The sequence below is a fragment of the Pelodiscus sinensis genome, chromosome 17, assembly GCF_049634645.1.
Source record: "Pelodiscus sinensis isolate JC-2024 chromosome 17, ASM4963464v1, whole genome shotgun sequence".
NCBI lineage: Eukaryota > Metazoa > Chordata > Testudines > Trionychidae > Pelodiscus > Pelodiscus sinensis.
The window spans coordinates 6,770,655-6,795,454 of NC_134727.1; the positions used below are offsets into that span (position 1 = coordinate 6,770,655).

Here is a 24,800-nt window from a genome sequence, read left to right on the forward strand (position 1 = left end):
GGGCTAATCTTTACCAAAAAGGTATTTACATTCAGTTGGGGTGTCTCACGTAGCACCGTATCCAAGGAGATAAACTTCAATATAAATGGAACGAGGCTGAAGTCTTTGTTAAAACCTGATAAGCTGAACTCTGCATATCTACTAGTATAAAGAGAAAGAAAAACCCCTTTTCTAGGTTCCCTGATATACTTTTCCATGTAGAAATGGTTTATTTTATTTTCCTATTAATGGCTTCCGATCAACCCAATAGCACTAGAGCTTAGTTTTCCAATATATAAGTTGTCAGCTGTAACACTAACATTCTGACATCTTGTGGCAAGTCATTTACTAGCCTTAATATTTTAATATCTATTCTTACTTTGTTACGAACTCTGGGGAGAGAAAGACCCTGTCAGGATTCCTGGGCTCTCTCTTAGCTCTGGAAGGGGACTGATGGTCTAGTTCAACGTTTATCAAATTGTGGGTCACGACCCCCTTAGGGGGGATCGCGAGCAACTTAGTGGGTGGTCGCAGCTGGATTCGGTTTTTCACTTGCGACCTCTCTCCCCCAGGCCATGAAGAGCGGCAGGGTGGCAGAAGGCAGCTGCCGGCAAGCTGTGCAGCATGGCTGGGATCACGGGACTCCAGGAGCTCAGCTCAGCTGCAGGAGGAGGCAAGGCAGTGGGAGAGTGAGGCCAGCGCAGGAGAGGACATGTGAGGGGCCAACTGGGGCACGGTTGCCGGGTGACCGAACGCTTCCCCAGCTGGGGGATTGGGTCGGGGCAGAGGACCCGGAGGTAAATAAGGGCACGTGGGGGTCAAAGGAGGAGGAGAGGAGAGAGAGAGAGAAACCAAAGGGACAAGAGAGCAGAAAAGAGGCACAGAGGAGAAAGAGATGGGGGGAAAGAGCTTGCAGAGGGAAAGGGCATTAGGGGACCGCAAACGCCTGGAAGGAACCGCAGGAGGGCAAGGAGTCTGGTGAGAAGGGGGGAGGAAGCGACCCAGTGAGGATGAGGGGGTCACACAAATTCATTTAGCATTTTAGGGGGTCATGGTATCATAAAGTTTGAGAACTCCTGGTCTAGTGGGTTACAGCAAGGTGGCACATACATTTCAGCTCTATACAAGAACATAAGAACGGCCATACTGGGTCAGACCAAAGGTCCTTCTCGCCCTGTATCCTGTCTCCCAACAGCAGCCAATGTCAGGTGCTTCAGAAGAAATAAACAGAAGAGGCAAACATCATGAGCCTTCCCATCACCCATGCCCAGCTTCTGGCAAACAGAGGCAAGGGACACCATCCCTGCCCATTCTAGCTAGTAGCCATTGATGGATTTATCCTCCTTGAACTTATTTTGTTCTTATTGGGCCTTTCCACCATCTCCTGGCAAATCTCCACACCATTCATGATTTTCTAGGCTTCTAACATATCCCCAATGGTCCTTCTATCCCTGTATCCTGTCTTCTGACAGTGGCCAATGCCAGGTGCTTCAGAAGGAATAAACAAAAGAGGCAATCATCATGATCCCTCTCCCCTGTCGCCTATTTTGTTTGTTTTAAATCTGTTGCCTATCAATTTAATTGGGTCAGCTTCTTGTGTTATGCTAGTGAAGGAATGAATAACATTTTCTTAATCTATTTTTCCACACCTTTCATGATTTTCTAGACCTCTAATATAACCCCCTCATCCTTTAATCATTTCTTTTCTAAGTTGAAAAGTCCCAGTCTTGTTGATTTCTCCTCATATGTTCCTTACCCCTAATCATTTTTGTTGTCCTTTCTGTACCTTTTCCAAATCCAATTTATATATTTTTAGAGGGGGCAATGAGACCTGCATTCAGTATTTAAGATGTGGGCATACAATGACTTTATATATTATTAATAAAATATGGTATTTATCTTATGGTATTCCCGTCCTAATGATTCCCAATATTCCATTAGCTTTTTAGTTTTTAGACTACCACTGCACAATGAGCAGATGTTTTCTGGAAACTATCCACAAGGATTCCAAAATCTCTTTCTTGTGTGGTAACAACTATTTTAGATCGCATCGTTTTTGTATCTATAGTTAGGATTATATTTTCCCATGTGCATTACGTTGCACTTATCAACACTGAATTCTATCTGCCTTGTGTTGCCCAGTTACCCGGTTTTGTGAGATCCCTTTGTAACGCTTTGCTGTCAGCTTTGGATTAGTCACTGTTTATCCCAGTGGTCCCCAACTTTTTGTGGACAATAGCACATTCACATTTTCAGAAAAGTGTGACGGGCACCAACAATTTTTCAAGGCTTAATTTGTATTTGTACATTAAATAGTATGAAAAACATCATATTTAATATTACATAACATATGAATCCATAAGATAAAAAGGTACTTTTACATGTAAAAGGTATTAATTAAATAATTCGGCAATTATTTGGCCCTTCCTTTGGAGAAAAAATAGAAAAAAGGTGTCAAATGCTCAAATTGAAGGCTATTTTCATATTAAATGTGAATTGGGTAAATTTGATAGAAACTTAATTTACTTGGATAATTTTATTTTAATTATATTGTAATTCATTTTTAAACAAAATTCTGCATTAATAAAAAGGAGGGGATGTCCAAATGTTGAGCAAAAAAAGCACCCTCGTGCCCCCCCCCAAAATCATGGCACCTTTAAATCTCACACTCCTCATCCCTACCATGACCCCATCATCTGCTGCCATGTCTCCTCCCCTTGCTCCATCAGCTCCCCTGGTGCCTGCTGCCCCCCAACCCCTCACCCATCTCTGCTGTCCTGACTCCTGCCCTTCTCACTGCCCTCAGCCCTCCTGAGTCCTGCCCCCCTCCACCAGCCCTTCTCTCCTCCCTGTGCCCACTTCTCCAGTAGCATCACTCTGATCATGTAAGCTACGCTCTCTCCTAACAGCTCCCTCTACACACCTGCCCTGCCTCTCTCCTCTGAGGCTGGTCCCTCCCCTGCAGGTGTCTGCCCTTCTGCTTCACCTCAGAATTCCCTGGCACCTGCACCCTCCTGGTGCCTCCCCCTTCGCCCTCTTTTTCCCTGATGCCCACCCCCTCACCATCCTCTGCCCCCATTCCCCTCATGCCCCTGTGCCCTAACACATGATTTGCTCCATCCCCACCTTCCTCATGACCACCCCTTCTTTCTAGCCTTCTCCCAGCACCTCCCCTCAGCCCTCTAGCCCCCAGTGCCCTTAACCTCTCCTCTCCCAGCATCACCCTGTCCACCCTCCCACTGACACCTCCCTTTCTGCTCTTTTCCTCATTGTCTCCACTTGGCCCCCTGGCATTTGTCTCTCCTTCACGCTGTCCCTTGGTGCCTTCCCCTTTCTTCTCCTGACCTGCCCTCCTCCCCTAACACAAGCCCCTTCCTCTCTCAACCCTTCCCCCTATTTTTCCCGCACCCCCACCTTCTGCCTTCCAGTTTGAGTCTGTGATCAGTCTCGGCCCCAGCTGTTTCTGTGATACAGAAATACAGGCTCGGCCCCGGAGCTGGGCCTCGCGGTTTTAAAATGTAAAGTCCCAGGCCGTGATGTCACAGCATGCCAGGTGTCTCCCTTCTCAGCTGTTGCGCGGACATTTGAACATGCCGCACATGCGCTCCCTCAGATGTCTTGTGAATCAGCGTCTCTCCTCTCAGCTGTTGCGTGATGGCATGCGCTCCCTCCAATTGTCTCGCGCATCACACTTCAAGAACATAAGAATGGCCGTACTGGGTCAGACCAAAGGTCCATCTAGCCCAGTAGCCTGTCTGATGACAGTGGCCAGCACCAGGTGCCCTGGAGGGGGTGGACGGAAGACAACGATCAAGTGATTTGTCTCGTGCCATCCGTCTCCAGGGACACCATTCCTACCCCCTGGCTAATAGCCTTTTATGGACCTAACCTCCATGAATTTATCTAGATTCTCTTTAAACTCCTTTATAGTCCTAGCCTTCACAGCCTCCTCTGGCAAGGAGTCCAACAGGTTGACTATGCGCTGTGTGAAGAAGAACTTTCTTTTATTAGTTTTAAAACACCAATGCGGGCGCACATAAATGCCCCATGGCACCCATGGGCACCACTTTGGGGAACCCTAGTTTACCCCTTTTCCAAGAACATTTATGAGAAATTTAACAGCAGTGATCCAAATGCAGATCCCTGCAGCGCAACGCTCATTCCTAGATTTCCCCCACCCCACCCCAATCTTTGAAGTAGAGTAGCCGGCAATGTTTTTATGATGATCTAACAATCTTTCAATTACCTGAATAACCAACCTTTTGTTATTCTTAATCACCCTGCCTCTTCCACTTTTTAGAATAAACTTTCTGCCCCAAAGGCAAAGCTGGAAACAGCCCAAACTGTTGCATTTAAAAATTGCCTCTGGAGTCAGGACATGCAGCTTTAAACAGACCTCAAGCAAGAAATCCAGGGGTTCAAGCTTGGCACCACCTGGCCATTCTTATGTTCTTAGAGGATGTAGTACTTTGTTTATATTACATGTAGCTCGGACCCGACCCTTTCATTCTGTGGGGTGATGCAACAGCTTGATGTACCTGGTGACATCAATAATTACTACACATATGTAAAAACACTTTCATTCACTACATATTTTTTTCAGGGATTTCAAGGTTCATCTTAGTTTTTTTCTCTGTCTTTAAATAATCAAATCTTTAAATTTTTCATAACAAAAAAGTATAAATGTAAATGAGCTGTGCCTAGAAGCAAATGCTTCATGTAGTATTAAATGAATGGTTGTTACCTGCTACCCCAAAAGGCCGTCGCAATCCTAAAGTGCACTTTTTTGTATTGCTATCTTTTAGGTCCATTCTTCCAACCCGGACTATTTGACAAATCAAATAAACCTTGTCTCGGTTAAGATCTTTGTTTCCAAGATCCTAAAAAAAAAAGATTATTAAAGTCTGACCATTAACATTATGCAACAAGTAAAATTCTAACAGGGCCCCTAGTTACAATTTACTAGAATCAGAAAAAAGAAACTAAAATGTAGTCCGAGAAGAAAAGCTCTTTTCACACAGGCCAAACAAAGTTGATATTTTAAGTTCTATGACACAGTAAGGAAAGAAAGGGAGAAAGGCATTTCCACCTGGTGAGAGCTAGAGGAGAGAGCGTTCTGACATTATAACAAAGGTTATGAGCAGCGGGAGATGGAAGAGGCCAGCGCTAGTGAACTGGAAGAAGATAGAGGCAGATTAAGGAGAGAACTATCTAGAAATGTTTATCATCATTAGTACAAACAGAAAATCTCCCCATCCTAATCTATACTGAAATTATTTTCAAACTTTTTTTAGGCTGCTTATTCCTTTCCAAACAATGTAGTCTACCAAATAGACCCATCTGACATAGGGTCATAATATAACTAGTGGTAGATGGCCAACTCGTAGTAAAGTATACTCCATTACAAGAATTTTCTCACATACCGACTCATTCAAAGGGACTGCCACTTGTACAGCCAATCAAATATAGCTGCTAACCCAGCACCCTGAAAACTAAAACAGCTCTGCCAGCCAAAAGTTAATAACCATCTTTTGAAGACCTTCACTTGAGATCCTGTCCCCAAAGTCCCCCGCACCTCAAGCCTTGTCAAAGGTCTGAGAAAATAGATGGGCTCTGCAGGGTTCCCTGAAGGTGAGTGAATACTGGCTTGTTTCAGACCCATGGGCATAGGGAGAGTCATCACACGTCCCTCTCCTTTCATCTAGTGAGCCTGAGGATTAAGCGTCTCCATTGATCCCCATTATTGCAATATTTACTGGGGAGAGATGCAGTCCTGAGGAGACTAACAGTCTCCAAGATATTTAGAGCTTTCTAGGTCAACAGCAGCTCCTTAAACTCTGCCAGACAACAAAAAGGCCAACCGGCATTGGTGTGGTATGCTCACCCTGCTGAATAAGCAATCAAATATTTGCACAATCATCAGTCTGAGTTGATTTAATTTAAGCTTTAATTTACAATTACTATAAAGCTAATGTAAGATTTAATTTATTACATGCACTGAAGTAATCTTCTCACAAGGTCAGAAAGAAGTGTTTTGTCCCACATCCAGAGAAACAGCCTGATTGCAATTTGGGAGTTCAGTCAGAAATGCAATGTAAAGTTTGTTGCTTCTGATGAAATTAGCATCCCTGTCAGCATGTTAAGGGTGGTGATTTATTTGGAGTTTACTGAAAACTAAATGATTATCCTGACAGCACAACACAACACAGCAAGTCAGAAAAGTTCCAGAAAACATGCAGGGCAAGCACCCAAGAGTTTGAAAGCTTCTGCAGATATCCTGAATCTTCAAGAGTGGGGATATACTGTAAGGACAGACTGTCATATGTTTTCTCACATTTCTACTTAATAGCAGGAAAGAAGATATTATTATTGGTTATTGGTTGCGTGGTAGCAACTGATATCATTAGGATTGCATAATACTTCAATATGTATCTTTGCTTCTTTATGTCTCTCAGACACCAAGTTTCCATGAAGTCACCTTTGGTTTGAGTCCTTTTTCCCCTCATTGCTAATATTTTGAAGCAAAATCTCTGAAGTCATTTTTCAGTTCAACAAAAGTGGAAAAAATCCCCACTTACCATTTCTTCCCCTCCCCTGCCCCCAAACTTGACATCCCCTGTTTAATAGGCTATGTCTAGACTGCAAGCCTCTTTCGAAAGATACTTTCGAAAGAGCCTCTTTCGAAAGACAGCGTCTAGACTGCACATTGAACTTTCGAAAAAGCGGCTTGCTTTTTCGAAAGAAAGCATCCAGTGAGTCTGGATGCTCTCTTTCGAAGAAGCCCTATTTACATTGAAGAACGCCTTCTTTCGAAAGAGGAACTTTCAAAAGAAGGCATTCTTCCTCGTGAAATGAGGTTTACCGCCATCGAAAGAAAAGCTGCGTTCTTTCGATTTAATTTCGAAAGAACGCGGCTTGAGTCTGGACGCAGGGGAAGTTTTTTCGGAAAAAGGCTACTTTTCCCGAAAAAACCCCTGAGTCTGGACACAGCCCTACTGACTGGATGGAAACTCCCCAGGTAACAAGTTCCAATTTAGGAGCATAGCCAAGGCAAGTTTGAAAAAAACTTGGAGGAGAGGGTTGGGAATATATGCTCCACTGAAAATAAAATCATTAAACACAATCAGTGTCATCACCAAAGCTCTCTGACTTCCCAAAATGGAGGCCAGCTCCCTTTATGTCATCACAGCACTTATCCAAGCTTTCTAATCCAGAATGCTTAGGGAGAGACTTCCAGAAATCAGGGCTTATTTGCATGAGCAATCATATGTCATTTGAATGGAGCAAAATCATTGCCTTAACATCAGACACAAAGACAACACAACAAGGATAGAAAAGTTGGAGCTCCTATAATTTTAGGAGAAGATCTCAGCCATGTGTTCTGCTCCCCAGAAGTTTCATATTGCACTGAAATCATTTAATTCTCTAAGTTTTCCTGTTGTCAATAATTAAGGCTAAGATTTAGTCATGGGAATTTTTTGTATAAGTCATGAACAGGTTGCAGGAGATACAACAAAAAGGTATGGACTGTGACCTGTCCATGACTTTTACTATGAATATTCCAACTAAATCTCAGCTGCTCACGGGTCCCTGGTCCACCTATGGGGACTGCCTGCCCTCAGCTGTCCACTGCTCTGAGGCTCCAAAAGACCAAACAGTCCATCGTTCCCAGGGCCACCGGCCCCAGCAGCAATCAGCTCCTGGGGCAAGCTGTTTGGGCAGTTCTGTGGTCAGCCATACCAGCCTCAGAAGCTGAGAAAGTCACAGAGGTCCCAAAAACTCATGGCATCTATGACAGACTCTCAGCCTTATCAATAATACATCAGACTCCCTGTAAACAGTTAGAACTAAACATGCCCCCACGATGTCAGTTAATACAGTGTAAATGCTGACCCCATCTAACAGTCAACTCATCTTCACGAGAAGATCAAAATCTAATGGGGAATATTTAAATAGTATTAGGCAAAGCCCATTTTTTAAATTTCCATTTCCTTCTCTCCTTGAAATTAAATACACAAATGCCATGCTAAGATTGTATAATTAAAATACATCACAAAATGCTCAAGTTAAGTACAGCAACACTAACACTAAATAAACACTATATATTTCGTGGTATGCTTTAAAATTAAACAGGTTTATCTTAATTTAACTTAGTTTAACTTTTTCAGTATTCAAATTTGATTTTGCTTATGCAGAAATCATAGTAATAATAGGGCATTTGGGTCTCTAATATAGCAGCATCTCAGTAGTCGACACAAGGCCCTTTATTACAATATAACTCAGAAAAATGCTGCACAAGGCAACAATCTATGAGAGGAAAAATGAGGAGATGTTCCACAGTTCTGTGGAAAACAATATTAAAATGGGTTTCAAATGAAGGGCAAAAATGGTAGTTAGATTTCCCTTGACTGCGATGAGCTTTGGATCACACCCGTGTGGTACATGAAATTAGAGACTTTTCTAAATAATGGACAGACCTGAAAATGAAAGGAGACCAAAATCTTGACGTACTCTGTCACCTATATGCAGCATTGCTAATGCTGGGGATTCTAAATAAAACAGCAAGAGCAGTTGGCAATCTACTCCCCCAGAGCAAATGCTGGATTCTTTGTGGAGTATAAAGAGTTTTAAAGGTACATACAACAAAAGATTTTGCTCTCATTTAACTGAGCTTTGAAAGACGTTAAGCCCCACTGAAGTTAATCCTGTGTACTTATGTTTTGCTGAGTAAAGCCGCACTTAAGCATTTGTTTCACGTTACGATGCTGATTTAAGATTGGAGGAGCAGCTCTCCCAATAGACTGGACACACACTTAGAAGAGACATTACAGACTCTCAGAATTATGTGGGTCCAGAATTAGGGAAAACATCTGCAGAAATTCTTTCCTCCCACATCTACATCATCCACTACATATTTTCACCTCTTGAATTTATGCATATTATGTAGTCAGAACCCTTTACATTACACTGGCAATCATTTCAACAAGCATGTCTATATAAGTATCATTTGCAGTAAGTTCCCATTAAACTTGCATGGAAAATTTCCAAATATGAAGGACCTTCCAATATTTCCCAGGTTCATTTGATTGGAGGAACAAATCACTATGTTGGCCTCCAGGATGGTTAGATAATTTTCTCAGGAACAGTCAATGACATTGACATATTGATGTCTTCATCTCTCTGTATATTTAGTCTGTGAACCACTGGTTATTTTTCTGTGATACGAATGTCTGACATCTACATCATACATCAACATTGTACAACAACAACATCTGTCTACAGCTTTAATAATGCAATTCTATTGGCTTTTGATATTTGCATAGTACTGGGATGAACATTAACTTTTGCCAAATAATTTGACAAGGCAGGGGTATGAATAAATGCCAAACAACTTCATCTAAATAGTTTATGTTTGTCCTACAATGTCATTTATATACCCTTCTATTAATCTAAGCATAGGCAGAGTGCACAAACATTCTCCATCTTAAAATTATATCCATAATTATAATGAGCCAACTTAAATGATTTTTCCTTCAAGTCTGATTAAGTAGTAAGACAGGTTAATCAAACATAGCATAGCAGGGTATGATCTCATGATCAGATAAAGGCAGTTTGCAAGTGATCCTCTCCATTTAATTGCTCAAACTAACTTCCTTTCTAAGTTCATTCATGTCTTCTCCAAACATATAAAAAATGCTGTAGTGACCCTCAGAGGCGGATGAGAGTGCCGCGGGGCCCCGGGCAGTGAAATTTTGCGGGGCCCCTCCTTTGACACTGAGCATGTGCTATGGCGCCACGGCGCACGCGCGGGGCCTCGGGAAGCGCGGGGCCCGGGGCGGCCGTCCCGCTCGCCCTGCCCTAAATCCGCCGCTGGTGACCATTAGCAAAGAGAATCCTGTTTGCAAGTGCAAATCTCGTCAAATGTGAGAAATGCTTACTCACTGTGAACACCACTTTCAGATTGTTGAGCATATCAATTTCCTTTGGAAAACCTTTACTTCCCCATCTCACCAAGTAATTTTCACTGTTGAGAGAGAGGAAAAAGTAGTAACTTGTTAATGTCATTTAAAAAAATTCTTTAACAAGTGTCATTAATTAGCATCCCAATGCTTAATACACAGCATCCATAGGCTGAATACCATACAGTCCCATTTCTTTAGATTCAACATTTCCCCCTTTGGCATTGTTCCAGCCTTCTTAAGACTTTTTCCCTCTGAGTTCACATCCCAAAGAAAATATTATATTGCCCAAGAACAGGGATCCAAAATCATTTTTAAAAGACAAAGCAAAAAATAGTGAATTTCTACTTTGAATAAATATCAGCCCATTGTCAATTTTTAATATTTTGTTTTTGATTATTTGAATATGTAGTTTTAAAATGCATATTATTTGTCAAAGTCCATTGTACATTTATGTTTGCAAGTCCAGCTACTGCACATGAGCCGAAAAATAACTTGCATCTCTCACTTCTTGCATGAATAAAAAACATTTAGGTTTAGATAAATCCATCACAGTGTATCCACCAGCTTCCCAAGATCGCGTAAGTGCAGAAGGCCGTAAATCACCTTCAAAGCAAGTGAAAATATCGAGGGGGATACGCTTCTCATTTGAGATCCAAAACAAAGAAATGAACTTCATCTTCTATGGAGTAAATCTACCTCAACACAGTAATTCTGATGACTACTCATTTTTATTACTCAATTTACCTCTTGGAACGAATGACCAAAAGACACGGGGAATTCCGTATTCATTAAAGTCTTCTTCAGATCAGGACTGAATGCCTTTATAGAAGATAACTTTTTTGACTAAAATATATCACACTCCATACAGGATATCTGAGAAAAATGTAATGACTAGTGAAATACGTGAGATCAGACTAGTGATGGAATAGTCCCTTCTGGCCTTCAACTCTACAAATAATACAACTCTCCATAAAATGTAAACAAATTACTTCTATAGCCAATTTGCCTTACATACACACACAAAAAGTCTGTTACCTGCTATACCCCTACATTTTTAAGGCCTGAAGGGACCATTAGATCATCTTTGAACAACTTCATAAATAATACTAGCAATAAGATTTCTTATGTTTCTCTTGTATTGAGCCCAGTACCTTGGTTTGGCTAAAATGTATCAACCAGAAAGGCATCCAAACCCAGATATAAAGATGTCAAGAGACAGAGAACCCACCATTTTTCTTAATAGTGTAAAGGTGCGGATGATGAACTATTAAAATAAAAATATGTGCTTTATTTCTGATTTGAATTTCCCTGGTTTTAACTTCCAGCCATTGGTTATTGTTACACTCTTCTCCATTATCTTGATATTTTGAACTTACTGTTTGCTAAGTAAGGTATTGCCTACAATAAAGCTAACTCTTTCGCCATCAGAAAGCCAGTCCACAGCAAAATGTAACCAAAATTAGCATTTAATCGTTCTTCATTACAGATTGATTCTTTGTATTCCAAGTGAATTCTGAAAGAACTCTTTCCAAGACCAAAACACCCATTTGACTTACTCATATCAATAGCTAAATGTAACAAATGGATTGTTGCTTGTGGAAAATGAACCAGATTTGGTTCTATCTTCAACACTGAAATCTTATCCAGGATGATTTTTGTTAAATATTAGCGGATTGAGAAGAACAGATTAAAACAAAGACAGAGAAAGCACTGCAGTGAAAGGATAAATTGATACATAAATTGAATAGACACTACAAGAACAAAATAAAAAGTAAGGCAATTTTAAAAAATCAATACAACAGAACACAAAACAATAACTTTTGAGGGGCAAGCAATTCAACATGCAAGTTCACATAGATAGCAATTGTCTTAATGGGTCCACTTTCCAGACTCTTAGGGTACAGCTAAACTACATCCCTCTTTCAAAAGAGGGATATAAATTAGATATATCGAAATTGCAACTGAAGCCGGGCTTTGAGTTTCCCACACTTCGTTTGCATAATCGTGTCACAGCATTCTTTCAAAAAACTCTATTTCGAAAGTCAAACTGCGGTCTAGACAAGGTTCTTTCAAAAAGAAAAGCATTTTTTGAAAGATCCTGTATTCCAAGGATCTTTTGAAAGTACAGGATCTTTTGAAAAAGACTTTTCTTTTTGAGAGAACCACGACTAGACTGCAGTTTCACTTTCAAAATAGCATTTTTCGAAAGAACGCCGTGACGCAATTATGCAAATGAAGTGTGGGAAATTCAAATCCCAGCTTCATTTGCAATTTCAATTTGTCTAATTTACATCCCTCTTTCAAAAGAGGGATGTAGTCTAGACATACCCTCTGATTTCACAATGCAACAAGTCTAAGATTTTCTGCCATTTTATTCCAGGCATAACAATACTGCCCATTGAGAAGTTCATAGAGGGAAGCCCAACAAAAGTGTAAGTTCAAAAACACTACTCAAGTAACAGCCATTAACACAAAATGTTCACCAAGAAGCATGGATGCCATTTAATTTGGATAATCCAAAGGAAGAAGCCAATACCAAATTGGTATATTTGTCTCCTCTGTGATATGGCTGCATAGCAGTAATCTCTCAATGCTTCCATGATCAACTGAAGTCTAGATTAAAGGGGAAAGGGTTCACTTCAGGACAACTAGTGGGAGGTAAAAGCTGAACCTGACTCCAATTACATTCAGAAACTTGCAAGTGATGATCTGTGACTGTTGATTTATCTCAAACAGAATGCCAAAGGCAGCTGCAATTCATAACATTGCTAGCCCCTAAAAGTCATGAACTTAAGTCACAAATCCAGTGTCTATTGTATTACAACAATCTATAACCCACTTACAAACCCCCTCAACTGCCTTTCCCCCATGACTGAAAAATATTATCAGAGGCACTTCACCTTGAATAGTCCCTTGAAATATGTATTACATATTTATACTAAACAGTCTGCTCTGACATTGAATATGTTTCCCAGACTTGAAGAGCCTCTGGCTAAACTCTAATATCTTGGTACCAACATGGCTACAAGTACACAGCATACATAAAAGAAGCTATTTTCTGTTAGACACTAATAATAATTTTAGGCTGCTATTTTGAAATAATGTTGAAATACTGTCAAGCTGGAGGACTTCTTACTCTGTAACCCTCATTGTATGAGGAGTAAGGGAAGTTGGAGAAAGAGTGCTCTATTTTGAAATAAGAGCTGTGTAGATACTCCCAGTTTTAATTTCAAAATAAGCTACTCTATTGACATAGCTCAATTTGCATAGTTTATTTCGAGTTAAGACCAGCTGTGTAGATGAACCCATACATGGTACACAGAGTAACATCACAAATCAAATGGAAATTGCTCATTTTATTAGCCTGGAAAATTAATGTTTAAGAAGTATGTAGAAAAGAAAATTACAAAAATATCAACTGGGAAATTAACACTCAAATTGTGACATTTTTCAAAGAATCAAGTTAGTTAAAATGTATCAATGAAAGTTAAATACACTGAGGTAACACCCCTCAGACACCAATATCTGGCACCAATGTGTTTTGCAGCCTTGCTGTTCAAAAGCGTGCACCAGTCTCTTTCGTTTCCAGCGCTTTACTGGTAGCCACCTATATAACTCTTAAGGGTGGATTTTGCTCTCAAACATAAGAATCCCTGACAGAAAATGTAGTGCTTTTCTGTAGTGCATTTCTGTGCAGAAGAGACTCTGGCTCACAATCCCTTTTCTTCCAGGACATCAGTTTATTAGGTGATACAGCTGATTTTGAAGCTACTTTTACACAACAATAAGAAAATAATGCAAGGGAAAACCTGCCAGTCATGACTGACAACTCTGGCCACTAGTGCAATTTTCCCTCCAATGTCTTTTTTTCTCTGTCACTCCCTATGCACGTGAACAACTTCCTGCCCCCTTGAAAATTGCAATGCTACTGCATTGCTCTCCTTCAGATACATTTTTACATGTGCCTGATTGCAATACCTACTAATTTCTGAAAAGCAACTAGAGAGCTTGTGTCCTTTGACGGCAGTTTATTATACTCAAAATAATAGTTCCAGCTCTTTTTTTCTTCTCTGTCCTCATTTGTTAATTTTTCACCTCCTGTCACCTCATGTGCCAGTCAGAAAGCTCTGGCATTAGAGGCTGTCTTCTTTATTACAGGCATGTACAGAACGTACCAGAGTGGGGCCAACAAGTGCTATTCCATTACCAACAACCATCACCTTCTCAGTAGTGGCAGAAGGCCCAGCCCAGACTAACTGGTTGAAGAGCATAGTAGGTAGTGTCCACTATAAACTGTGCTCAGTTTGCTGATTAGCAAAGCTCCCATAGCTATGTTTTTTGTTTCTGCTAGTGGTGCACATGCACATGCCTTAGCGTGGAAGAAAAAATTATTCTCCACATAGATAGAAAAATGCACACGTGGAAGGAGAAAATTAAAAGGAACATTGGTAGTAGGATGTGCACACTTACAAAGCCACACGAAGGAAAAGAGGTGGAATGCTACTGAGTTCTCTTGCACCACACTCCAGCATTTAGGGATTTGCCCCTTTTAATTTTATCTATTGTCTACTGCCTTCCCATTCAGAAAGGAGAAAGTCTTCTTAGGCCACATCTCTACGTACCATGCTGGAGATCAATCTTCTGGTGTTAGATTTAGCAGGACTAGTAAGGACCAGCTAAATTGAATGCTCAGGGCGCCCTCAGTCGGTTTTGGTACTCCTTGATTCACAAGGAATAAGGGAAGTTGACTGGATCATTTACTCCCATCGACCTCCCACTGTGGCGATGGCTTGGCTTAAGGTACCTCTACTCTAGCTTCATTAAGCCAACATTCCAAGTCTAGTATAGACCTGGCTTTATACACATTTTCTCAAATTTCTTCCCAAAAAACATACAACTGGACAAAGAATGAATCTAATGTGGCACCTTTCAAATCTGAGAATTTATTGTCTGATTCATTTACAATCCAAATATAATAATCACTCAATAAAAAGGCAGCATGTGTGTATGTCATTCATATATATATGGAGCATGTGTGTATGTCCTTTATAGAATTGTTGCAGTATTATTTGGTTTCTTATGGACTCCTGCATATAATCATCCCGCCCTGCTTTTTCCATCAATGGACTGTGCTCCATTTGTGGCAAATGGCCAACACTAATTCAGTGGGCCCTGAACTTTTCCTTGGCATGGTGGATCAGAGGAGTGCCTCTTATCCTATTTTTGGGTGCTGAGGGATCTGCTATCACCCCAATGGGGAAGAAGAGGGGAACAGGAAAGGGACTCAGGTCTACTACGGGTTTCAGTCCTTCCAGTTCTCCTTACTCTTTTCCCCGTTGGATAGGGTTTCCCTTGTTTCTCTGTGCTGGGGAGTCACTCTGCTCTGCTTGCAGGGTTTTCCTTTCTCTGGTCCTCTAACAGCAGTACTCCAGCAAAAGAGAGGATGGAGGGGGGAGGGTGGAAAGGGGGTTACTAGGTCTTGGGCAGGATCTTAATTGGTTCTAGGTGCTCCAACTACCTTGTAGTAACCTTTCCCTAATCCATAGGAAATCAGGCCTTGCTCATCCTGGGGCTTATATACGTCCCATCTACCACTCTCCTACTGCCCTCTGGCCCTGCTATATCACACATACTTATCACCTAGGCATTGGCAGTCAAGATTGAAGCCCTTATAATTAAACACATTTTCTCTGTGGATGGTCAAAGGCTTGTATTTCCCATTGCCTGTTGCAAAAACCTCTCTTTTGGCAATGAGGCAAACGAACATTTTTCACAGCAGGGACCTGTCCATCCACTGAATCTCTGTGTCTGCCTACGGTTTGTCTGCCTACCAGTGATAACAGTGACCTTGACTATTATTGCTGCACACGTTCGAACAATCAACTCAGCTTCTGCCCAAACACAGTACTGTTTAGATCAAGTGGTTGAGGCCGGACTTAGGTCAGTTATCCAGAACTCACAAAATTGGTACCTCACTTGCAACATCGACAAGTCATTTATTTCAAACGAAGGCTGAATAAACACTAAACAAACTGACCGAATATTTCATTAATCTTTGTACAAGAAATCAAACGCAATGCTGTAATCAGTCGGTTCTGAAGCTATATCGGCAATTCCTGAAGATTTCAGAGTACACTCAACCCAAGGCCATCTGGTCCATTTGCTGTCAATACAGTTTAGTTGTTTGCTATTACACAGTACTCCAACCTAGCATCACTAGGGTGGATTCTAGCAGTGCATGTGGTTTTTTTTCTTTAAATGCTTTTAGTATTACTCTTCCTCTACAGTTTTCCCCTTTGTACGTGCATTGGCCATTACATTCCCTTGCTGGTTTGCCCAACTCACTTTACTATTCATTCTCTAGTGAAAAATAACATAGCTCACCTTATAACTGTATGTTTCTGGGGATCATATAATGACATGAAGAGTTCTGCATCCTCTCCTATTCGGCACACAAAGTTTCTTACGAAGACGTAAAGGCTGTATGTGGGGGAAGAGGACATTCGAGAATACGTTCCATATTCCAGTTGATCCTTTGACTACACACAGAAGGAGGAAAATTGCTAGTTACACCAAATTCATTTGAATGCCAGCAAGACCTGCACTTACCTCTGAAACTCAAGGTCCATCTGAAAATGGCCCAATTCTGCTCAATTAAAGCAACATAGTAGGGTAGAATTTAGCCTAAAATATTGATCACACTGCACAGTGTTTTCTAGCACCTAATCACTGCCCCAAATGTTACTAAGATGCTGGGTAGATCCTAAGAAGTGGACACACATACCCAGCCTATATTAATGAGGTGATAAGCTCTGAATCTGTTCTGGGACTATTAAGTCCTTAAATTAAATATATATAGGAGACTCTCTAAAGTTTCAACTAGTGTTTGCACCTAGCATCGCTACCTGTTTAAAGAGATACCATAATACAATTCTCTAGAAGCAAATCAAGTTAGCAAAGCTTTAATCTGTCTTGTATTTCTCAGTCATGTCACTTCCACATTTGAGAGCCAATGTTTGGTCAATTGTGCATCTAACTGACAACGATATGTGATACATTATTCATGGTAGTTATGATCTGAAGATTATATTAATCATTTTTTTCTTCTTTAACGTGCATCTCATTTTATAGACACTGTGATCAATAAGCAAAAAAGCTCAAATCTTAAGTCACTTGATAGTTCTCTGTAGAATTGTAATATTTAAAAAGACCAAGAAGTGTGGACCATGGTTTAAAATGTGACTGCAGATTATGTGTGTTCTCTGATCACTTAGATCTTGACATCTGCAGGAAGCATACCAAAAATTGTTACTTTTACCAACATTCCCTCTCATTGAGATTAAACCTTTTGTCTCAGTCAGATCAGATAACTGGCAGCAGCTTATACCCCATAGCCAGTATTCCCAAGACTTCGTACCTAAATAAAGCTCTTAAATCCCAGGTTATTAACACTCGTGTGTCTATTTTTAAGTTGTTGGGTTAAACCAACAGTTGCACTTTTTCATCTTATTCAATGCACAGAGAAACTTGCGGACATCACCGTAACTCAGGCAAATTTTGTCAGTTTCATAAAACAAAGTAAATATTTATTGTTGAGGTGACATCTTCTATATTTATCAACTAGGGATCAGAAACTGCTCCTTTAAATCAGTGGCAAAACTTATATTGGTTTTAGAGGGAGATGGATCAAGGCCTATGTTTAAAAAATCGTAGAATTATAGGGCTGGAAGAGACCTCAGGAGGTCATCAAGTATAGCCCCCTGCCCAAAGCAGGACCAATCCCAACTAAATCAACCCAGCCAGGGCTTTGTCCAGCCAGGACATAACCTCTAGGGATGGAGCTTCCATCACCTCCCTAGGGAACCCATTCCATTGCTTCCCCACCCTCCTAGTGACATAGTTTTTCCTAATATCCAACCTAGACCTCCCCCAAATCCTAGCACTCTGTAAAGTGAGGGACAATTTTGGCAAGTTATGCATACCATTTCTTCTTTAATTCGCTCTGTAATCTTATTAGTAGCTTCTTCATGCGCATGAAATAGGCTAATGACGCTGGTTTTAGCTGGATCCAAGATATTTCCATCTTCATCTCTCACTATTAGATCTAGCTCAAGTATCCTGTGGAAATATTTTTAAAAAAAGAAGCACTCCATCAGACACGGTTATTTTTTCCTAGAAAAAAAATATATTCAACTGTCTTTGAAACTGGATTCCTAAGCTTGGAATGTTGAAGCAGTGTGTTCAGTTTAACAAAACAAGGAGAACATATATAATTTATGTAACACTTCTGATGATACTGGGTTTTTTTGGTAGATACTTAGCAAGAAAAACATCTTTCCCCAGGGTTTTTTTTTCAAGCTTTTGTATTCTCTTTGCGTACCCTTATCTCCACAGCATCCAAGTGCCTATCATGTAAAATTGAGCAACAGCCAACCTACTAGTAGACTTCATGAAGACTTTCCCCTTCTTCCTTATTAAGGTACAAACCTTGCCCAGCAGGGTGATGAAGTATCTCTGTCCATCTGTCTCCTCCAATTTCATGTCACTCTGTCACATTCCTCCTGAGTACCTCATTCCGCCCCCAGACCTCACTCACTCCCCTTTCCACCACCCCAATTCCTCACTGCTCCCTCTCGGACTGACACCGTTGGCCCCCGACATTCGAGCCTCCCCCAGAGTAGACAGATTTGAATTCAAGCTATTAAATTACCAATTGTCATTGTGATTTCAATCAGCAAGCGTGGAACCCTGATTTAAATTATTGATTTTAACCAACTTCTGCCTTGGACTTTTTAATTATTTTCCTAAGGAAATGTTGATTCTCATTAGTTGGGAAACACTGAACCATATTATTTGTAACTAATGGCATTCTTTGCACTGCATTTGATGCTTCTGTTTGCTAACCAGGACAACACACTTTATCAATACACATTTATTTAAGTAATTGTATAGCTTAACTTTTTTTATTCAGATTCCTTTTTTACTTTTTTTACCATGCTAGATAATGATGAATGAGGATCTTTTTATTTACTAAATATTTTTTTTCCTTGTCATTTGTGTTATGCTCTGTTGGGTGGAAATGCAAGTTCAATGACAATGTGAAAGACAGCTTGTTTAAATGTTATGTAAAACTATCCTAAGAGTGTGCAATTCTTAAGAATTAAAGCATCTTTTTCATTTAAAATTGATTCCACAAAGAATTCCTTTAGTTAATGAAATAAACTCATTCTAGTCACCGTGTCTTTCAAGATTTTAGAACTATTAGATGTCCTTTCACACCTCGTATGTGTTCATATATCAGGAGAGGAAAACAAGCTTTCCTGCTTTTTGAAGTCTTAAGTTTAAATGAACGAGTCATTGAACTGAACTGGCTAAACAGTCTGAAATGAAGAAAATGTTCTCTCTACACCTGCATCAAGTTCTGCTGAGTCTACAGTTGGTAGAGGATTTGAAACTGGCAGGGAGGGGAAAGACTCTTAAGAGCTCATTTTACTAATTCAGTTCTCAACATAAAAGACTCACACCTCCTCTGGCAAAAGTAACTGATAGCAACTGAAAAAAGTTTCCTCTGCAGTAAATCAGAGCTCACAAGAGAAATTTGAGAAAATGTCTGATTCATAGATTAGTTGCTCGTGCTTTGTACTTGTTTATGTGTCTTACTCAAGCCTTGTGAATGCACAGTTTGCTGTCAGCCCATTATTCTCCATCAAATCACAACCTTGGTTATGCAACATTGTACCTCAGATGAGCCGTCTCAGATGTCAACCCCCCAGACTAACATAACAAGACCTAAGCGGGAAACACATAAAAAGAGAGACCCAAGCAAGGACATGGGTCTACTCTGCAGAAACGTGATGTCAGCCAGCAGTGTCTGAATCAGAACACGGCTTTTACTCCATAGGTGAAAACAAGCTCCTACATGCAAAAGCAAACAGCCTCTTTCTCTACAGTTAACAGCTTTCACCTATCTGAAGCAGAGGAAAAATTAGTCCCTGATTATGGGGGTACAAGCACTGTCCGCTCAGTACACCTAACACCTGCTGCTTAAGTTACAGAAATTGCAGGCCACAGAAAGCCCATGATGTTCAGTCAAGCACAGACCCTGGAACTGCCATTACCCCAACCATCTGCAACAGGTCACGGTGCAAGTAACAGACAGAGGCCAAAAGCCTGTCCCCGAACAGCGGAAATTGGTTTGCAAAACTCTCACACCCATATCAAGCAAGGCACAACTCTGCTCTGCTGTTGTATTGCCGTGTGCTCACCCGCCAAGCTGTGCTGTGAGGACTTAGCATCAATGAGAAGCAGCCCAGAGCTGATTCACTTGTATTACCAGGCTCCCAAACACAGAATCCACCTCAGTGGGCTCAGCCAGGAAACTTCAAATGACATTTTTCTCTCATCCTCTTCCTCCAGGTTTTGTTCACTTTGGCTGTGTCTAGACTGCATCCCTTTTTCGTAAAAGGGATGCAAATTAGACATATCGCAATTGCAAATGAAGCGGGGATTTAAATCTCCCCCGCTTCATTAGCATAAAAATGGCTGCCGCTTTTTTCCATCTCGGAGCTTTGCCGGAAAAAAGCGCCAGTCTAGATGCGGATCTTTTGGAAAATAAAGCCTTTCCCGAAAGATCCCTTATCCCTCATTTTAAGAGGGATTCTTACACTTGACTCCTGACCATCGCATTGCAGCATCCTCGTTCACGTGGCAGCAAGGCATTACAGCCCAGATACCAGGTATCTTGCTGAGGACTGGCACTTGCCGTGGTTGCTGAGGTATGTGTGACTATGTTAAGACTGACTATATATTAGAGTCAGTGACAACTGCTCAGCCTAGGTCTGATCCTTCCAATATTTGCGTATGCCACAGAGATCATACATGCTAAAATGACTGAGTCCAAATAGCGGAGTGGGTGAAAGTTCTGAATGGCTCTGTTCAAGAAAAGGTGACCAAGACTGCAAAGGAACTCTGAGTCTTCTAAGGATCTAGGGGAGTAGCCTGACAAAAAAGATGGGTAGGTACCCAGTGATCATGAGCTATGGACATGGAAGCAGTGAAATTTTGCCTTCCATCTCTATACCAGTGACATGCCAGGAAATATAGTGGTTCCCCGTATTAATTTAGCCCAAGGAAAAACGTACTTGTTGCCATAGTCAATTTTGGAGGTGACTTTCTGTTTGAGTTCTTTCAGTTCATCTTTGGGCAGGGTTCCTGACAGAAGCTGCGACCTCCACTCCATTAGATCGTACATCATTGATTGCACCAGTCGGAACCGCTCTTTTTTGTTTGCCTGAAATACACAAGAGTCGAGGTTTAGGATATGATTTCATTTCCGCTTCCTATATTGCCCTCCATACTACATAAAAGGCATTCACTTAAAAAAACCAGTTTAACATCTACATCGCTACATGTTCAAAGCCCAGGGTTGGTAATTGTGTGATTGGGTGGAAGCAGAGGGTAGTTTGGTTTTGTGCATTTTACAGTGTTAAAGGGTACTCGTTCTGCAGAAGAAGAAAGCCCCAACCACAGAACTGGAATACAAGAGGTGAGATTTAACAGGTAAAACTGGAAAGGATGCAAAAAAAGAGCCACAAGAGCTATTTAAAGACTGCAGACAATGCCTTACCTTACTCTGAGCAACTTAACAAGATTGATCTGTTTAGTTTACTAAAAAGGAGATTAATACAATCTCTTGCCAGAGTCCAGGTATTTTCACTGGGTCAGAGGGAAAATACTGTTTAAAAGGGACATTTTAATATTTCAAAGAGACATAACAATGAATTGTTGGCATCACTGTTGGCAAGGTGGAAATTAGAAACCTCCCTGGATGATTTTCAGAAGAGGGTCTTGAATCAAGGTTTCACACATTGAAAGTGAGTGTCCTAACCTATTGATTATTCTGGTCTCTCTCCCTCCATCTTCTCCTCCCTTTCAGAAGCTCTATCCTGGACCAGAGAAACCTTCCCAACAAACAAGTGTCAGTTTTGATCATTTGGCATTTTCAGATGAAAAAAAGTTTATTGCAAGTTTCCTGATAATTTTTACTTGCTACTTCCTCCTTGAAGCACATGTACTACACAGGCCGAATATCTTATGCAAAATGAGACAGATACGGGAGACTAATTAACTAATAGCATGAAGTTCAACTACTTCTACGAAACAATTGTAAGCTGTGTCTTTACTGTAATACTAGTGGAGAACACGGTATTGATCCAAATACTTAGATGAAGAAAGTGTTTCTTAATTAAATCCTCACCTTGCACTCTAGAAATAAAACAAAGGCAATTACAGTGACAACTCGTTTACATAGAAATAAGCTTCTTTAACATGCATAATGTATCATCCACAGACACCAAGCATTTTTCACTCCAATCTTCCCTTCAGTTTTAGTCCTGCCAAAAGCTTCCCCTTACCACGTAGAGTTGTTTCCAAATGCTGCCCCATTCCCATAGAGTACTCGTAACTTCTTGCACCAATGGAATTTCGGCAGGTATTATGTTCTCTGTATTTCTAAGGAGAGGGGGAGGAAAGTAACAAATAAGCATAACTAAAACCTAAAAAACCAACTGTGAAGTGTGTGTCGCTTAGGGTGCATCAATACTGACCCAGAACTCGAAATAAGCTACGCAATTTGAGCTATGCTAATTGCATAACTTATTTCAAGTTAGTTTCAGAATATCTTGTTCAGAAATTTGGCACTGTATACACAGCACTTATTTCAAAATAAATCACTATTCTGAAATGTCCCTTACTCCTTATGGAATAAACCAGGGACATCGGAATAGCGAACCTGTTATATTTTGAAATACAGTAACAGGCGTGCTCAAAAAACACAGAATAGCTATTTCCTCCGGTATCCCAAAATAGTGCTGCAATGTAGACTCAATGTCCTAGAATTTTGTTCTCAGACAGATAGCGATGATTCTTCCATTAGGAAGATTACATGATTATTAATACCGATATTTTCTGTCTCCTTAGGTTGTTTATATTTCTTTTTAATGAAGGCTAAAGATTGTTCATAATTTAGTTATTCCACTCCCATGTCCCCAACTAATAAAAACCCAGAATAAATTGAAGCATTGTGTTCCAAATAAATACCTACCTTCATTTTAGACAGAAGCAGTCTAAAATTCATTAATGTCAGTTAACCAAATGCAACAATGACAATGAAATACCTTTTCTTTTCAACAGTAACTTCTTTGATGTGGATAAAAGATTTAGGAAATATTCCCTATTGGAAACAAAACCAAAAGAAAAAAAACACACATATTTGTCATTCTGTGCCAATGTTTCTTAAAACAATACATTCAAGTTATTCCAAAACATTAACCGATGCCATTTCCATTGTGGTTTTCCCTGTTCATTCACCACAGAAAGTGTATCTTGAAGTCCCGACACTAGGCAACCAAATCCTGGAGCTTGGTCCAGTCAAATGTATTTATACTTCAAACACACTCCTGGTACTTTTGTCACCATCTCTCTCTTTTTGAACAGTAAGATAAAATAGAGCCCGTAAGTGCCCATATCATCAATATAATAAATGTCGTTTTCCCTTTATACACCAGTATTGCTTCTCCTGAAGGCAGTTGTATGCAATTTTTACTGCTCCCCAAAGGCTTCCTAGTGCAAGACACTAAGTCCTGGTCTATACTAGGGTGTTATTTCAAGGTAAAGTTCTATGGACTGAATAGGCCTGCTGACAGGAGAGGGAGGGGATAAAGGAGGTAGTTGCCCGAGGGCCTGGTGATTCAAAGGGGTCCAGGAATCCCAGCCACCACCGCTGCTACTGAGGCAGCTGGAGCTCCAGGACTTTTAAATCACCACCAGGATGCTGACCAATATGCTCCAGGTGTATATGAAAGCTGAGGGGTGATGAGGAGGTCTGGCAGCCCTGTCCCCGCCCCTTCCACCTGAGGCCCCGCCCCTTTGGGGATGGAAGCTGCTCTCCTCCCCTCCCACACACACCTTGCCCAGGGGTGTGCAGAAGCTGTCAGCTCCCCTAGGACTACAAGGTGCAGGAAGTCAGATTAGATCATCATGAACCATGACAACCGTTGCTGACCTTAAAGTCTAGGAGTCCATGATACTCATCTACTTGAAACATTTAATTTAAAAAAAACAATGAGCATTTAATTAAAAAAAAAAGAAAAAACACTATAGGACTCCAGTAAGATACAATAACTTTACCTTGGATCTTACCTGACAACTGTGTAAATAATTTCTCATTTTAAGGTTCTTTCTTTAGGTATTTGTAAAACAATTTACTAGGCGCCTGTTGTGTTCCTTGCTTAATCTTAGAACATTAAAGCTGTAATGATGTCCATGTAAACACATCACAGAGTGGTAAGAAAATAGATGCAAATTGTTCCAATTCAGGCAAAGCCAAGCAGTGGACATATTTAAATCACTCACATACAGTAATCTGCAAAACGTTCCCAGCAATTTGGAAGAAATGAGGGTAGAGAAATAGGCTGCTCCAGCTGATGGCTGCTCCAGCCTGAAAATAGTTTAAATTGCCTCCCACAAATTATCTTGACCAGAAGCCACAGGAAAGTGTGCTCAACCAGCTTGACTGGATGTCTAAATCTCCCATGCAGTGAGAGTTAGACATCTAGTCAAGATGGCCTATTGCCTGAAACTGCAAACTCAAGCTGAATTTTATGTTCATGGCTCAGTCTGATCAAGGGAAGGTGAACTAGTGTGTCTACTGTATCTTTTTAAAGTATCCCCTAATCCACAAGCCTCCCCCTGTGAGAGGCTATACAGGATTTTTGCCCCCTGTTCCCAGACGAACAAAATTATGGATTTCTTTTGTAACAGCATTTGCCACTTTCATGCGTACCTGGATCCACAGAAAGT

The 24,800-nt window shown here is 40.7% G+C and overlaps 1 protein-coding gene across 2 annotated transcripts in view; it reads right to left on the bottom strand.

Moving 5' to 3' along the window:
- DOCK2 (dedicator of cytokinesis 2) overlaps positions 1–24,800 on the bottom strand; it is a 497,337-nt gene that overhangs the window by 438,165 nt on the left and 34,372 nt on the right. Inside the window, exons 4-10 of one of the 2 annotated variants that reach the window (XM_075900153.1) lie at positions 23,117–23,172; positions 22,355–22,451; positions 21,083–21,231; positions 17,924–18,059; positions 16,326–16,480; positions 9,922–10,003; positions 4,724–4,859 (exon numbers count right to left, since the gene is read on the bottom strand). In XM_075900153.1, the coding sequence (XP_075756268.1) occupies positions 4,724–4,859; positions 9,922–10,003; positions 16,326–16,480; positions 17,924–18,059; positions 21,083–21,231; positions 22,355–22,451; positions 23,117–23,172 (811 nt within the window). Of the gene's footprint in view, positions 1–4,723; positions 4,860–9,921; positions 10,004–16,325; positions 16,481–17,923; positions 18,060–21,082; positions 21,232–22,354; positions 22,452–23,116; positions 23,173–24,800 lie in introns of those variants that run through there. The other variant, XM_075900154.1, reaches the window with a different exon arrangement.